This window comes from Apostichopus japonicus, chromosome 14 (genome assembly GCF_037975245.1).
Source record: "Apostichopus japonicus isolate 1M-3 chromosome 14, ASM3797524v1, whole genome shotgun sequence".
NCBI classification, from domain to species: Eukaryota; Metazoa; Echinodermata; class Holothuroidea; order Aspidochirotida; family Stichopodidae; genus Apostichopus; species Apostichopus japonicus.
In genome coordinates this window covers 5,696,863-5,714,177 of record NC_092574.1, presented here as the reverse complement: position 1 = coordinate 5,714,177, position 17,315 = coordinate 5,696,863, and the positions used below count along the sequence as shown (strand labels likewise).

The window sequence follows — 17,315 nt, the reverse complement described above, 5'->3', positions numbered from 1 at the left end:
TTCTTAAATTATTTAGTCAAAAAAAAAATTGACCTTTTCCGTTCTTGAGAGTACTCCCACATAAAGTACAATTACAGTGTATCCTGAAATGTCAAAAAATGGTAGTGTGGGGACAATTTGATCCAGTTGTTGGTAACTGTTGTCAAATAATGATATATATTCTACAAGGATGTAATCAGCTACCCTAGGTAACTGTCTGTCCCAGCTGACTTATAAAAACCGCCAGATGAGACTGAACTGAACAGGACAATTTTCGATTATCCAGCTGTACTGGACATTGCGGTGGATTCCTAGTTTATAAGCCAACAATATTTCATCTCAGTCTTTTCAGGAAGTTGATATCCCCAAATACTCCACATTTTCTCAAATTTTGGTTTTAAACCAAGATTCAAGATAACAGACCAAAAAAGAGAAATCTAGTTTAGAAACCTTTACCTAGCTACATCATAATAAAGACAAAAAAGGTAAACACTTGGCGACCATTTTGATTCCTTTAAGCGCATATCTTTGGTAACAAAACTGCTCAGTATCATTTGAGAGGAATATGGTGGGAAAAGGAAAGGTGGGTTTGAAAGGTGGGAATGAAAGCAACATTATTTACAACAGAATTATAATTACGAGTGGTACAACAAAATGGGTGAGGCTGAAAATGCTTTCTGTTTTGATTTATACTAAATATCGTTATCTCATCTTTGTCGGAAATTGCCGGACTCTCATATTTTTGTCCTTTCCTCTTGAAATTTTGGGGATAGATCTCCACATTTTTGTTGTTGTGGCTGGTGTCTGACGTTAACATTACTCAAACGATCAAATCCTTGGCTTGATTCCTGTACAGTAGTTATATGTTCTACAGTTAATCCAATAATACAGTCATTGCATCGAAGAGTCTCAAAGTTTAAATACCCTCAACTTTATCCAATAGGGCTGGCCCCTAGCAGAATAATAAAACAGCTTCCTGCCAATCACCCTCTTCACTCACTGAGCACACTGAGAAGGTCAACAGAGGCTTTAGCCTGCTATCCCAGGATAATTCAAACAGGCTAGGATTAAGGACTTTCTAAGGTTTATTCCACTGTTCGGAGAGGAATCACCAGATATGAAAATAATGCAAACTTTGTTGATATTTTCATTATTTTTAATAATTGTGTTTATATTTTTAATATTTGTTTATTTGCAAACTATTTTGATGGTGAGGATTCTTATTAACAGGACAGCCAATTATAAGCATGGATGTCACCACTTTTCATTTGGCCCTTGGCGGGACAGAGGTATATTCTATCTTGTCTAAAATGTATCATATTTTACTTTAACAGACAAACTGACTTCAGTACTCTCCTATAAACAGCAGAACAAGTCAGAAAGCCATGCAAACTCTTCTACTATAAATTGTTGTGTTCAAGTTATTTTTTCATAGATGGTTCAGTGGGTGTACTCTCTCTGAAATTGTATCTCAGTCTCATATTTTAATATCTATTATCAAATCATTTCTTTATTTCTTTCAAGTGATTTGGGTTGTCTTAAAAACACATGCTGACTTGACTTTTCTCTCCTCTTCCCCTCCTCCCCACCCCCCACCCCCCACCCCCCACCCCCACCCCCAGTGACATAATTTAAATAAAAGCTAAGTGAACTTTTATATTTTTTTAAATTTTTTTTGATTTTCATATTTGATTTTCATATTCTATTTTTATTTTCATATTTTATTTTCATATTCATTCCTGAAATATGAGAACTATGTGACATAATAGAGAATACACTTTTTTAAGCAGCTGCTCGCTACATTGCATCATAACATTTACACTCTGTTTCAAATAGGCAGTGCCTGCTTATCTAATTTGCACATAATATGGACGTCTTTGAATACAATGACACTAACATTATAAATTATCTACTGTTTGATTTGACTAAAATGGTTCAAAACTGTGTAATTGACATAGAAACATACACACACACATATACTTGATTTGCATAAGCTAAAAAATATTGTACTTTTATTACTTTTATTAGTTTTATTATCTACTTTTTTTAAATTTAGAAAAATTGAAATACATTTTTATCTTCTATTTATATTGCAAGCATGAACATATTGCCCTTATATCTATTAAACTAACTTTATGTTAATGTCTGAAAAATATTGAAATTCCTTGCAAGAATTCCTTCACCCCTGGTATATGTCTTTCTTTGATAAACTATTGGTTTTTTAGTAATTTGACTTCCTAAATTTTTGCCAGCTTTTACTCTAGCCTTTTTCTTCTGCTGAAAATTGCTTTCCCCTGGAATGAAATCATTGTTATTTCATAATTAGATGCATTTCATGTACATCAACGTTTAAGGTAATACAGGGCTGTTACACTGTGTGTACACTGATACAGTATAACAATACTGTTACACAATGTTAACATCTGTAGATATTAACTGACAGCTTGTAATACTATGTGTAACATATTTACAGGGATTACAGTGCTTTTACACTATGTGTTACATATCTACAGGTATTACAGTGTTTGTTCAATGTATGAATACATATCTTGGGAAATTACATGTTGTTAAACTGTGTCTTATATGTCGGTAGGCATAGTGTTTCAATGTATGAATACATATCTAGGGAGACTACAATGTTGTTACACTATGTGTTACATATCTACAGGTATAGTGTTTCAATGTATGAATACATATCTAGGGAAATTACAATGCTGTTACACTGTGTGTTACATATCTACAGATATAGTGTTTCAATGTATGAATACATATCAAGGGAATTAATATGCTGTTACACTGTGTGTTACATATCTACAGGTATAGTGTTTCAATGTATGAATACATATCTACTAGGGAAATAACAATGCTGTTACACTGTGTGTTACATATCTACAGGTATTACAGTGGGTTTTGTTTTCAATGTATGAATATGTATCTAGTGAAATTACAATGTTGTTACACTGTGTGTTACATATCTACAGGTATTATAGTGTTTTTTTCAATTTATGAATACATATCTAGGGAAATTACATTGAGCTGTTACACTGTGTGTTACATATCTACAGGTATAGTGTTTCAATGTATGAATACATATCTACTAGGGAAATAACAATGCTGTTACACTGTGTGTTAAATATCTACAGGTATTATAGTGGGTATTGTTTTCAATGTATGAATACGTATCTAGGGAAATTACAATGTTGTTACACTGTGTGTTACATATCTACAGGTATTATAGTGTTTTTTCAATTTATGAATACATATCTAGTGAAATTACATTGAGCTGTTACACTGTGTGTTACATATCTACAGGTATTATAGTGGGTTTTGTTTTCAATGTATGAATACGTATCTAGGGAAATTACAATGTTGTTTACACTGTGTGTTATGAATCTACAGGTATTATAGTGTTTTTTCAATATATGAATACATATCTAGGGAATTTTACATTGAGCTGTTACACTGTGTTACATATCTACACGTATATAGTGTTTTTTCAATGTATGAATACATATCTTGGGAAATTACAATGTTGTTACACTGTGTGTTACATATCTACAGGTATATAGTGTTTTTTCAATGTATGAATACATATCTTGGGAAATTACATGTTGTTAAACTGTGTCTTACATATGTCTACAGGTATAGTGTTTCAATGTTTGAATACATATCTAGGAAAATTACAATGTTGTTACACCGTGTGTTACATATCTACAGGTATAGTGTTTTTTCAATGTATGAATACATATCTTGGGAAATTACATGTTGTTAAACTGTGTCTTACATATGTCTACAGGTATAGTGTTTCAATGTATGAATACATATCTAGGGAAATTACAATGCTGTTACACTGTGTGTTACATATCTACAGGTATTAAAGTGCTGTTACATTATGTTACATATTTACAGGTAGGCTGGTACTTTCTCTAAACATTGACTTATTTTTTAACTCAAATCTCATCAGAAATATTTGTACATAAATGGTTATTATGTTATCCCCTTAGACCCCCACTCCCCCCCTCTCCACATCACTAAATGTACAAAAGCCTGCAGACAATTCTGCAAAGCACTGATGTAAAACTAAAGTGGTGTTATGAATGCAGTGTCCTACAACTGTTAGGTGATATCTTAAAGCGAGGCCACTAAATCCCATCTTGTCACATTTCACACTCTTTGTCCACTCTAGTCTGTCACACGATGTGAATTGACACCATAAGACATATACTACCACAAAACAACCATTACAAAACATACAAAAACAGAAAAACATACACAAAACTAAATACAAGTACTGGCCACTGATGAGTGCAATCTTGATTCTTTCAAAATTTATCTGCGTTCACGATAATTCCTCTTTAAAAACGATTGCATATGAATCCAGAAATTAAAAAAGTTTAAGAACATTCAAAATGAAGTTTTAAGCAAAATTTTCCATATCCCTGAAACTAAAAATTGTGTTCTTTGGTCAAAAAGTTTGCAAAATAAATGTAGTTTTACTTAAAATAGGATTGCTAATGATCGAACTTAGACACCCAAAAATATTTAAATTTAAAGTAAAAACAAACAATTCTTTTTTTTTTAAAACTTTTACTTGCTTATTTGAAAATGAAACTGGACTAGTCTGTTAAACTAATAACTTATTTGCAAAGTAAATGGTTTTTGGTATTGAAAATTATTAAGAAATTTTTAAATTAACTTGAAAAAGCTAAGTTATTAATGTCCCATTTTTGTTTAAGGTGAGGTAGTTTATGGTACCTACCTCTCTTAAGAAATTTAGTCAAAATTATCAAAATAAAGTAAAAATTCTTTAAAAAATAATCAACTGCAGCATTCAGAATTACCAAATAACATGGATGCACTTTAAAAGCCAATATTAAAATATGTTAAAATAAAACTAAATTGTAGAGGAAGCTCCACAGAACCAAGCCTTTCTGGCAAGATTTAGGGGTAACCCTTGGAATACAGGCCTTCAAAACAAAACAAAAAATTTCTGCTTATAGGAACTTTATATGCCCGGAAGAGCCATAAAGTGCTACTTATTAAGCATTCTTACATTCATAGTTAATAATCTCAATAGGGAATATTTTTTCAACTTTATTATCACTTTTAAATTGTCTTAATTTATTGTTCAAATGAATTGTTCTCCAATGGCAAAAAAATATGTAGGTAATGTCGAACAAGAAGTGTTGTAATTCCACGTACTAAATTTAAAAGGGTGAAACATCTAATAAAAAGTGTTGTAATTCTAAATTAATAGGGTGAAATGTCTAAGAAGTAGTGTTGAAATTCCACGTATTAAATTAATAGGGTGAAATGTTATATATATAAGAAGAGTTGTAATTCCATGTACTAAATTAATATGGTGAAATGGTTTTGGTAACTGTAACTAAGTTAGCTCACAAGTTTAAAACTTACGTTTGGTTAAGTTATCCGTACCATACTGCAATACGCACATTCATACACACATGCCTACATACTGTACGTACACACACCCATAGATGCAGTCATGAATGGACACACAAAAAGATACATACATCACACATACATTTACACATGCATGCATGTAATCATACACACATATCAACCATCAAACAAGCAGACAGACAGACAGACAGATTACCACACTATGTTTTAATTCTTTGATTTCCTATTCACCAAGACTCAATGTTACCAGCCTTAATTTAAATACAGGCAAAACAAACTCACAGTAAAGGAACAAACCAAGAAACCAAAGACAAACCATAAAACCAAAGACAAACCATCAAACCGAAGACAAACCATAAACCCTTTCATTTGCATTCAACCCTGTTTTAAAGTATTTCAACTAATAAAGCCTCTGAGCTTCTATAAACAGTTTCCATCCTCCTTACAGTACCGTTCATAAAAGGTCCGAGTAAAACTTCAAAATTTCCAGCTATGCCTATCCCCCCCAGCGGCCCCCCCAGCAGGGGTACTAGTTAAGAAGAGCTCATCCAACAACCCCCTACAAGGGACGTACTCACACTGGCGTACCTCCTACTGCAAGTACTTGTACAACTTGACGCAGTGGTTCCCGGAGTCTGACACAGCCACATGGCCGTCGCTGGTGATGGCTAAATCTTGAGGCCCATATAACGGGTCAGCCGTGGTGTTCACATAGGACAGGAATGAACCATTGTGGTCAAAGATCTATGAAAGAAATATAAATCAGGTTTTAAAATTACGCCTTAAAAAGGGTTACTTAAAACCAGCTTTTGAGGGTTGGTCGCCGATGTCTAAAACCGAGACCAATGCGTATTTACTGAGAATAAATATTGCAACTGGTGCAACGAATATTATACTCCCCCCCCCCCGATGATGATGTTACCTCATTAACATTAATGAACTGGTAATTAAGGTATTTTGATTATTTATTAGCCTCTGTTTTACATAGAGCATAAATTCTTTAAGCTATAGCATACCCTGTACACATTTTGCATTGGCTGACATCTTAACAGGTGGTTTGAAATATTGGGTCTCTGTTGCATAATTTATTTAAATGTGATTCTTCTATCACTCTTTACGTATTACAAGACAATTTGTCCATTACAGGTATGCAAACCATCAGTCAACTCTACTACTTTCAGATGATCAAGGGATGCGATTCAAGTTGCTTCACTAGTGATGGAGATCATTTTACCCAATTGGTCATAAAAATTTGATGTCTTCCCATGCAGTTATTGTGGACTATTTATGTTTGGATTTTAACAAATGAAAATTCTGTACATGTGTCCAGGCCTCTGAACCCAAAATTGCTGTTTCATGGATGTTGATTGACTTCAGACTTGTTGATCAGAATGAGATAAAAACAAATTGGGGGCTTAGGGGATCCCAGATTTATGTTTCTCAGGATTCCTGATATTAGGTGGATTGCCAGATGCTTTATCACTTATTGTTATGTCTCTTTAATCAATTAATGGATCATTTTTAATAATTTCGAACATAGTTACTGCTTTACTATTTATTAAAACACCACAAATGTGACAATTGATAGAGTTTTCTCAAACAGAATGAATTTAAGGGGCATAGAAAAAGTGACTTGGGTGTAGTTTAGGAGCAGGGGGTAGCTGTCATGTTACTATGGTAACTGTCATGTTACCATGGTAACTGTCATGTTACAGTCATAATTTCCTTGTTATAACAATAGCCCCTTCAACCCCCCACCCCCCTCCGAATAAGGAAGGCCAAATATGACAGAATCGTCTGAGAAAATTTAGGAATCAAGGTTACAACAAGCATTGCTAAGATTGGACCAGAAGCAATATTGCTTTTGCAATCACATCTCTACAATCAGCTTTCATGTCATATGACCTAGAATAAAAGTCAAAAATACCTGTATTCTACTATTGCCCCAATCAGCAACGATTATGTTACCGAGGACATCGACAGCAATACCGGTTGGGGCGTTGAACTGACCGTTGCCCTCTCCCCTCGAGCCGAAGGTGTTGACTAGTTGCCCATCATGATCAAAGACTTTGATGCAATGGTTGTGGAAATCCGAGACCAGAATCTCGTTGTCGCCGTTGATGGCTACGAAGTGAGGTCCACAAAGCTGCTGTTCCGTGGCTCCCCTGGAACCGAATTTACTGAGGAGCTTCCCAGAGGGAGTAAATACTAATATGGTACTAGCACGGTTGTCCACGACCACCAGATTATTGTTCTTATCGACTGCGATACCCTTTGGTCCTACTAGTTTCCCGGCGGCGATTTTGTTGACGTATTTTCCCTCCGGAGAAAAGATGTTGACCCATTTGTTGTCGTAGTCAGCGATCGCGAAGTTACCGTTGGCGGCTACGGCGACTCCCGTCGGTCTTTGCAACTGACCACTGCTTCTTCCTCTGATTCCAAATTTGAGTTTAATGTCTCCTTCGTTAGTAAACACCTGCACACTCTGATTGGTGCTGTCTGCCACGACTATTCTCCCGTTGGGAGTACAAGCGATCCCTTGAGGATTTGTGAATTCCCCTTTGTTACGACCGTGGGAACCTATAACCAGGACCAGGTCGTCTTCGATGGGGTTGGATCTCTTTTGAGTTCTGACGGCCCCCGAGGCACTGTGGGGCCTCCTGGTGGCTCTTTGTCTCACGCTCCGGACGGGAACGTTAGAGGATGGAGATCTTGGACTCAGCTTCGCTTCGTCTTTCACGACTTTGACTCTGAACGGACTGTTCTTAATGTGCTCGTTGAATAACCTTATATCTAACATGTATACACCCTCCTTGGAGGGCGTGTATATAATGTCGTACGTGCCATTTTTATTGTCGTTGATACTCGTCGTTATTTCCCTCCCATCGGCCGAATCGAACTTGGCCGTGAGAGGCGCTCCTCCCGATTTGACTAACTCTCCTCTGTGATCCTTTGTGGATATCATGACGACTGTTTGTATCCCTACGGCTGATCTCTTCAGACCGTCGCCGCTGGCGACCGTTTCATGAGGGACAGCGCTGTTGGACTGAATGATACCTAGGTTTGCGATGCATTTCGCGATCACGTCGAGCTCGCAGCCAAACTTCAAGAAATCGTTCTCTCCTGGTTTCGTCTGCACCGAGAGTCTGGCGAGCTCCTGAAGTTTGGTGAGCATCTGTTTCTTAATCAAGAGTATCTCCGTGTCGTTGCTCTTCAGCAGAGTCTTTTCCGTGAAACCGCAGTTGCTCTCGATGCTCGCTAAGTAATCCTGTAAAGTGACTTTCTGATCCTCTAAGACGCTGCTCTTACCCGTGCAGATCTCTTCCAGGCTCTGAAGTAACGAATGTTTCCTCTCTTTGACCTGATCTTCCAGACTTTCAAAGTCTCTGGTGATCTTCTCCAGCGCCGACGCCTTCTCCTGTGAAAGACCGTCCGATATCTTCTCGACTCTCTGCAAGGCGTCCTTTATGATCGGTATCTGGCTCTTGACGTCTTCGAGTATCTTCCGTAGAACCTCCTTGTGTTCCTCGATCACGTCCGCCAGTAAGGTGGTCTGGTGATCCCCGTGCTCCGTCATGGTACACTCGTAACAGACTGCAGTCTCGCAGTCGTTGCAATAGTACTTGAGCTTCTCCCCGTCGTGGCTGGAACACGCCAGATCGCCGGAATCTCTCCCCACCTCGTCGTTCCCGTTGCACTCTGGGCTCTCCAGCACCTCCATCAGGTTGGTGATGAAGAAATTGGTCTGCAAGCCCGCGACGCCCTCAGCGGGTAAAATAGACAGCTGTCGGCATAGAGGGCAGGACAGGGACAGCGACTCGGGGGGCAGATAGTTCTGCAGGCACTTCTGACAAAAGGTATGAAGACAAGGAAGCACTTTAGGGACAGTGTAGTGGTCCAAGCAAATACCACAAACTAAGAATTGTTTGTCTATCTGTTTGATGACAGGGCTGGGTACAGCCATGATGTCACAGACGGTTCAGAGCTCCTCCCAAGAATGGTCTTCAGATCTTCAGATGATAACTGCACTTGATCCTGGCATCTTGCTTCATTCCTGGAAGATATAAATAAAGGATCGTAATTGGAAAAAATTACAACCCGTACATATTACACGATAATAATCATCTTGCTTCACTGCTGGCATTAAAACAAAAAAGGCAATATACATAAAAATAAAATCAAGAATGCAAGGAAACTATGAACCCAATCACTCTTGTGAATTGAGTTAAACTCATTCAAACCAGAAATAAATATATCCCACTTCTTAGACCAATCAACTAGAATTGATCAACACAAATTATTCCTCGTGAAAAAAAGTATGCAGAAAAACACACTAGGAGTCATCGTGAGTATTAAATAACACACAGCAGAATTTCCCTAATAATGAAGTATCGACGATAATGCAAACAAGAACAATGACAGATACATATGTTGCACAAGCTTGTCAATCTGATCTAAATATATTTCAAGACAAAGTCTTGTAGATAATCCAAATGGCTTTACTGGACCTGTTGACACACCTTGCCCAATATATAGAAAGCATCGTTAGTCATTTCAACAGAGCCTTGGGCTCGAGGAAACGTGCTATCGCTGCATCGTATATATCCTGAATTTATGCAGCACTGGCAAGCGAACAGCTGATTGTAACATAGGTCTACAGTAGTAGCTGTGACGATGTGTCTGTTTGTCTGATGGGTCTCATTATCAATGTAGATCACACACAGGGTGATAAGCGTACAGATGTCTCTCTGCCTTAGACCATTTCATTTTAGATTTGAATTATTCAACCTACCCGGCCGACGCCGCCGGCCGGCAGGGCAGCGTGAGCAGAATTCAACTGTCAGTATGTAGTAGAACATAATGTAGTAGAGAGGGTGCAAATTAACTGACAGACTATCGATGGGTATACATGAGTCATATCACACATGGGATATAAATCGACATTAGTAAATTTAGGCTCCTCTACTTTTGAATATTGCAACTTAGACTAAACATTGAACTACAAAAGATGTATCTTTTACAGACATGGCATAGATCTGGACAGAGGACAGAACTGTTTGGAAAAGAATTTCCTTCAAAATTTTTATTCTGTTCTACTTCAACACCTACTGTACAGACAATGCTTTCATGAATATTACAGAACAAATGGGAAAGGGGACTGTTGCCATAGTAACAGGTCAGCCAATTAACAAATTCCAACCAGACAGTGTAAAGGAAGGAAGTAATTCAGCTATTGAAGAGAGAGAAGTCTATACAAACAGCAAAGATGAGGAGAACTACTGTATAACAACAAGTGACCAGATATATGTACAGGAACACTTACAGACTTATGAAATAATTTTAAAATTTAATTCTCTGATTTTGAAGTGATGACCACCTAGTGCTTTACGGCAGGGCTTTAAAGGCATTTGAAGACTCGCCCTAAACCGTGTGCTGCGCTCTGAAAAAGTTAACTTTCCGTTGCTCGCAAGTGAAGTTTTCTGCTTGTCGCTACAAAATGCAGACAGTAATGAAACGTGATACCTTGTTTTCTTTAGCTGGACCTGAGATGTCCATCTCTGTATTGTTTGTACACTGTGCTGTGGGTACTGACCGCAGCTGTATGTACTGACTGTACACTAGTGTCTGAATACCGAGGGTAGCAAGCTGTGTGCGTATTTTCTGGGATCGATGGTGGTGTCCAGTAACACTTCTGTTACACCTCATTTAAAAGTAGGTCAGATTACCAGCATTAGATGTTTCTTTTTGAGAGAGTCTTCACACCCTTTAAATCAGTGAAACACATATATATCTCTAATAACCAGGACGAAGGTCAGATAAGAGTTCAATATTAAATTATAAGTTTTCCAGGAAATAATTCTACTTTGCTGTTTTTCGCATTACTTAATAAAGGAGTTGTGATTAACGGATTTAGAAAGAACCGACAACTTTTACTAAATTTTTATTTTTTAAGTAGACATGAATCTTGTTTTACTTTCAGCTCTGTATAACTCCTCTGGAAAGCAGTGCTTCTGCACTGAGCAGGACTACCCTCATTAAAGATGACAATAATAAAAAATCAAAAAAACTCTGTGCTGTCATAGACCAGGCTTTTCTCATTTCATTCAGTATCGTTTCACTCCGCCTCACAAAATTGGCAGGAAGATCTGACAGACACGTAGGCTGACTGCTGCATTTTAGTTAATTATTCAGAAATGTTATACCAATAATGTACCATACTGTATATACTGAATATCATATCCTACAAATGTCATTATTCGTGAATATATGTTGTCATTATCCTACAAGGTACATACTGTAAACATAATTGGAGTTGATACAAATTATAGCTTGCTCTCTGGCTAATGACTCTACTTACGATACTGTCATCAATCCTGCTTATCTAGTTCTAGTGCTGACGATTATCTTATCTAGCATCACACAGCCAAGTTTTTCTAACGCCCTGGTTTTGTAGGCTGTACGTTTCATTAATTTTTCAAAATGATACAAGATTTTCCATCTGAGACATTTGGGAGAGTTCAATCACCCTTAATCTTTTCCTTATTTGCAAAGATGACAGTTCGGTTAGGTTCTTCTCCAAAAGTGATTGAGTTTCCAAGATGTAATTATGATTCATATTTCTTATGACACTGAAATCAACAAACTATTCATAATTATCTAGTGCACACTCAATTATTTATGTGATTAGGTGATTTCTATTGTAGCCTTAAGCTTCAAATATCCAGGTAGCAAGAAGCAAATTTCTTTGTTTGGGAATGGCTAGTTTTGGCATTAGGGGGGGGGTGGGGGAGAGGGGGGGCTGGTGTAAGCACAAATTCAAATTTACATACATGTACAGTGATAAGCCTAAAGTCATGTTAATCATATATCGTTTAAAGCCACATATGTAGAAAATGGAGAGGATGGAGGGAGGAAATTTGGCTGATAGAATTTCAACTCCTCCTCCCTACCATGTAATCTCTGCTTTACTGTTAGTAAGCTATATATCTACTGCCTCTCTCCGTCCTCTTAGAAACAGAGGTAGTTCCCATCCTCTCATCTCCTCCTCCCTATAGATTAGCTCACTATCGAGATGAGATGAAGATGTTCATTAGTTGAGGCTGCATGCTTCTGTCAGACTGGATCCTTACACCTTTTCTCTGGCCAAACTCAATCAGCTTTTAATCAGATATCTAGTAATAAGAAATCAGTCCTCCTGTTAAATCTGTCGATATCGACATTCTCGACTGACAGAGAGATGGGAAGCCATTATCTCAGTGTTTTAAATTTTCTAACGAGATCAAAGGCTCTGGTGTACTGCGATACAATTAGGTGGACAACACTGTATGATAAAACATTGTGACCCTTTAGTCTTGTAGTGTGTTACATATGGCTGATCTTGTCATAGAAATTAGTGCATGCACATTAATCATTGATCTGTATACACAAAGTGGCTCCACTCGTTGACTCTGCAAACTGGCTAGCTGTAGAAATGACTCAAACCTAAAAATAACTTAAAATTGCCATTTTTGTTATCCCTTTGCCTTCATGACAGATGCCAAAAAATTGTCCACAAAAAACCGTAACCATAACTTTAACTGTCTTGCTTGAAACATGTTAACATAAGGTGACCATATTTGCCTGACTGGAATCAGGGACATTTATTGCGTGACTGATATAGGGGAGGAGTTTAAGGGGAGGGGGTGAAAATTTTCAAGTGCCTAATGTGCTTTGATGTAAATTGGTGATACTTATAGTAGAAGCACTTTTTGAACCAATTTTATTTTCAAAAATGTAGTATTTTCTTAGATGAAATTTATTTACTTTACGAAAGAGTGCTAGTCTAGATCGATCTAGCATATTCCACTTTACACTGGCCCACCTGAAATATTGGTTAGTTCCGTTCTGCGACTGCACACTTGACTAAATTTTGTTTTTACAACTATTTTACTAATAATGTGGGATATTTTCGAAATTCCTGAACATTTTGACGAATCGGGAACATTTTCGGGGACACTTTTTCATTGGGGACAGCGCACTGTAATCGGGGACAGTCCCCGAAAATAGGGGACGTCTGGTCACCTTATGTTAACAGAAACTGATTTAAATAAAAAAAAATCAAAAAATTCTCTTGCTCTGTAGAAAAGATGAATGATCTTAAATCACAGATTTGTAGTTAATTTTGAAAATAAATATGTCACAATTCCCAAAAGGTCTTTTCATAAATTTCAATGGTAATGTTCCAAAGACAGACGCTGTAAAATGTTACTAAACAAACATGAATGTGCCTGAGCTGTATAAACAGCATGACTGTACAGTCCACTGGGAATTTTGGATCCCATCTGGTAAACATTGTACCTGGGTCATACCTGGTCATAAATCTTAACAAAAGAAAATCCAACAATAGACTACCAAATATGTCTCTTGCAAATATTCCAGACTGTTTGTTCCATTTTTTTATTAATTCTTCAGGAATGCTCTGTTTTAAGCTTTTTGTGAGTTGGATGGTCCAAAGTAGAGTGCTAAATGAAATCCCATACTTTTCATGTTTGTGTTATCAGAGTGCCACAGGCAATCTGCAGTTTTTTAAGGTGTAGCGGAAATACGACTTAAGAGAAGAACTAACACTGGTTTTAAAGGGATATATATTAAATTACAAACTTTGCTTAAAGAATCTGCCATCTGGTTGGGTTTTTAACTGCTATAACATTGTTTATATATATGAATTGCACTATCCACATAAATCCAATTCTCTTTCAAGCTTCATGACTATAGGTGGTATGAAATGAGCTGGTATGTAAGTAACTTAATCTCTCTAATTAGAAGTAAGCTTTATATTTTACGTGCAAAGCAGGCTAGGTTTGTTGATTAGGAAATGTTCACTGCACAAGTACCACAGGCCTTAAAGGGTGTGAAGACTCGCGCACAAAGAAACGTCTCATGCCGGTAATCTGACCTAGTTTCAAATGAGGTGTAACAGAAGTGTTAGACACCACCATCGATCCCAGAAACTACACACACAGCTTGCTACTGTCGGTAATTATAGACACTAATGTACAGTCAATACATACAGCTACGGTCAATAACCACAACACGTTGTACATAGCATCGATGGACACCTCAGGTCTAGATAAAAGTAACACGGTATCATGTTTCATTACTGTCTGCATTTTGTAGCGACAAGAAGAAAATGTCATTTGCAAGCAACGGAAAGTTAACTTTCTCAGAGCGCTGCACGCGGTTTGGGGCGAGTTTTCAATGCCTTAAAGCTGAGTACATAAAAACCATTTAACTAAACATTTTTTTGTAGCCGGCTAATTGTTAATCAATTGAGATGTTCGATGCAACATAAACACAACTACCTGCTTTAAAAGATCTAAATGTTTGCTTGTCTTTTAGTAAACATAGTTGACGTTGATTTTAATCACGTACAATTTGAAAGGTAAGATCCATCAGGGGCAGCTGTCAGCATTTGTCAATCAAATTACTATAAATGTAGGCTAGATAAACATTAATGACGTATATTACATATTATATACTACATAGAACACATTAACATGCATGTCACCATGTACATGTTAAGTAACTCTTAATGGAGACCTCAATCAGGAGTACTGATCCATAAGTTTGTTGAGGATAAAATATGTTAGAATTCATCTAACATTCCTCTTTCAATGTCCTTCACATTGATCAATTGTTCCAAACTTTATACTTTCTAAGATCCTAAGAGATATGAAAGTTTAATTTTTTTTATATATTTTTTTTTACATTTTTTTTTTAAGTGTTTATTTTTTTATTATTTTAATTTTAATTGTTGATGTCAAAATTTTATATTTTGTCTAAGTTTTCTAAGTTTTAATTTTCTAAGTTTAATTTTTATTGTTGTTGTCTAAATTAATCATTTGAGATATAGGTGTAACTCCTTTCTATAACATGCATCAAGAGAAAGCCTTTAGTAAAAATGGTAGAACCCTGAACAAATATAATGACAGTTACCATGTACAGCAAATCAGTAAGAGTAAATATCAGGACTGGTTTGACATGGTGCAACCTTACCACCTGGTGTAAATCTTAAAGTAAATAAGTTTATGTGAAATGTTATTTTGTCATCCCTTGATAAACATTCATGAGTGAAAGGTTGTTTCATAGATCCCAACTACAACTGCTCAAGTGAAGTCATGCACAAGCTTTTATTTTGCAAATCTTTAGACAGGCAAGCTGATGACAACTACAGTAGTTGATTCATATATAGTTTCCAACTACATAAAGCGTAATTTAACAATGTGAGACTAACAAGAGAGTTTGTCTAGATATGGTCAGTATTTTGATTGATAAATCTTCTCAACTTCTAAAACTATGGAATTTTATCCTATATATTATTCTTGACAATTTATATAAGATATATGAAATATTGAGATTAAACAAACCAGTGACCCAGAAAAAGAATGTTATATGGCCAATTCTTATCTCTAATTCTTTGCATTAATACTCTACTGTACAAGGTAAATGGCCGTGGACGTTTGCAGAAAAGAAAATCCAAAGGGGGGGGGGGGGGTAATCTTTGAGTTTTGGATAACCAGTTAACCTTCCAAAGAATTAACTAACTTTTAATAAGTTATAGAATTAATCATTTAATTCTATTTTTGACAAAATGGCAGGTTTGGCTTCTTATTGTTTATTACTTTGATTTGATAGGCAAGTGCCAATCTCCCCCCCCCCCCGCCCTGCCCTGCCAACCCCTCGCCAACACCCACGTCATGTAAAATATATATATACATGTAAAGCACCAGTCTGATACTGGCTTGTGTTTGTATAATTTACACTGACCTAGATATTAGAATTTAAGTAATATGGATCAAATTTTGAAAAAATCCAGGTTGGCAATTGTGTGGGTTTTTTTTTATTGCATTAATAATCAATGCAAGTTAATAAGCAAATAGAGCATCAGCTCTTACAAATTTTACGCTGACATTAAATTGCAAAGAATTGTTAATTATCAACTTTATATGCACTACTACACTGACAGCTAGCTCATGATGATATTAAAGGTAGTCAGTATAGGCCCAAAAATATAGCACGCTATAATTGCTAGAAGTTTTCAAAAAAGTACCTTCCTGAAGGTCTTTACTCTCCAAATTGTTCTCAGACCATTTTTAAGGAATACACAAGATGACTGAATGTCCCAGTGAGGAAAATTTCCTAGAAGGGATTGTAATAAAAACATTTTATGAATGTTGACCAAAGGTGACCATATTTGTATATCTAGCATATTTGGGGCCAATACAGCATAAAATTAAATTTATATGGAAGATAATCTTGATTATCTCAAATAAGAAATTTGCTTTTTTTACCATGGATGTGAAGAGAAGGGAAGTAAAAGGAAATTTTTGCACATCAAAATTCAACTTAGCGCTAGGAATTCTATCCTTATCATCTAATTCATGCCAATACAAGCTGACTTTTGCTGTGAACTCCACCATATACAGTAAAACTAGTCTTAGCTTTACTGTTTATTAATCTTGGATGGACGGATGAGGTTAACACCTGTGACCTGTGAACTAGATCTATCAGCGAGAATCCTGCCACTGATTCATGGAACCAAGGAAGTTAACCTCCCTGGACAGAAATAGGATAGAATACATCTTTATAGAGTTCAGCTTAAGATGTGGGTGAATGCACTCTGTATGAAGGTTTGTGTCGTAGGTGTGTGAGATCTCATATAAGTAAGATCCAAGTAGTGCTGTGAATTGAGAACAGTCAACTCGTATAACAGGTACTTGTCAATTTAGTGTTCCAGTGTTGCAATGGTTGGCTAGTTATGTGATGCATTCAAACAAGTATGAGAAACCCTTAACTGTTATGTCATGTTGTAGAATGCATACTGTATATATATGGCTGCACTTAAATCATCCAGAGGGCAATTTAAGTCTTCA

General features: G+C 36.5%; 1 protein-coding gene and 1 long non-coding RNA gene across 5 annotated transcripts in view; one reads left to right on the top strand and one right to left on the bottom strand.

Annotated features, from left to right (window-relative positions):
* Nucleotides 1–17,315, bottom strand: part of LOC139979892 (tripartite motif-containing protein 2-like) — a 49,852-nt gene that overhangs the window by 9,693 nt on the left and 22,844 nt on the right. For 3 of the 4 annotated variants that reach the window (XM_071991088.1, XM_071991089.1, XM_071991085.1), the window contains 2 exons: nt 7,331–9,457; nt 5,992–6,147 (listed from right to left, as the gene is read on the bottom strand). In XM_071991088.1, the coding sequence (XP_071847189.1) occupies nt 5,995–6,147; nt 7,331–9,367 (2,190 nt within the window). In that variant the 5' untranslated portion in view covers nt 9,368–9,457 and the 3' untranslated portion in view covers nt 5,992–5,994. Of the gene's footprint in view, nt 1–5,981; nt 6,148–7,330; nt 9,458–17,315 lie in introns of all 4 variants that reach the window. The other variant, XM_071991087.1, reaches the window with a different exon arrangement.
* On the top strand, nt 1,611–4,238 carry LOC139979898 (uncharacterized). Its single transcript, XR_011797393.1, has 2 exons — nt 1,611–3,308; nt 3,782–4,238. It is a non-coding gene; the product is annotated as an uncharacterized lncRNA (long non-coding RNA).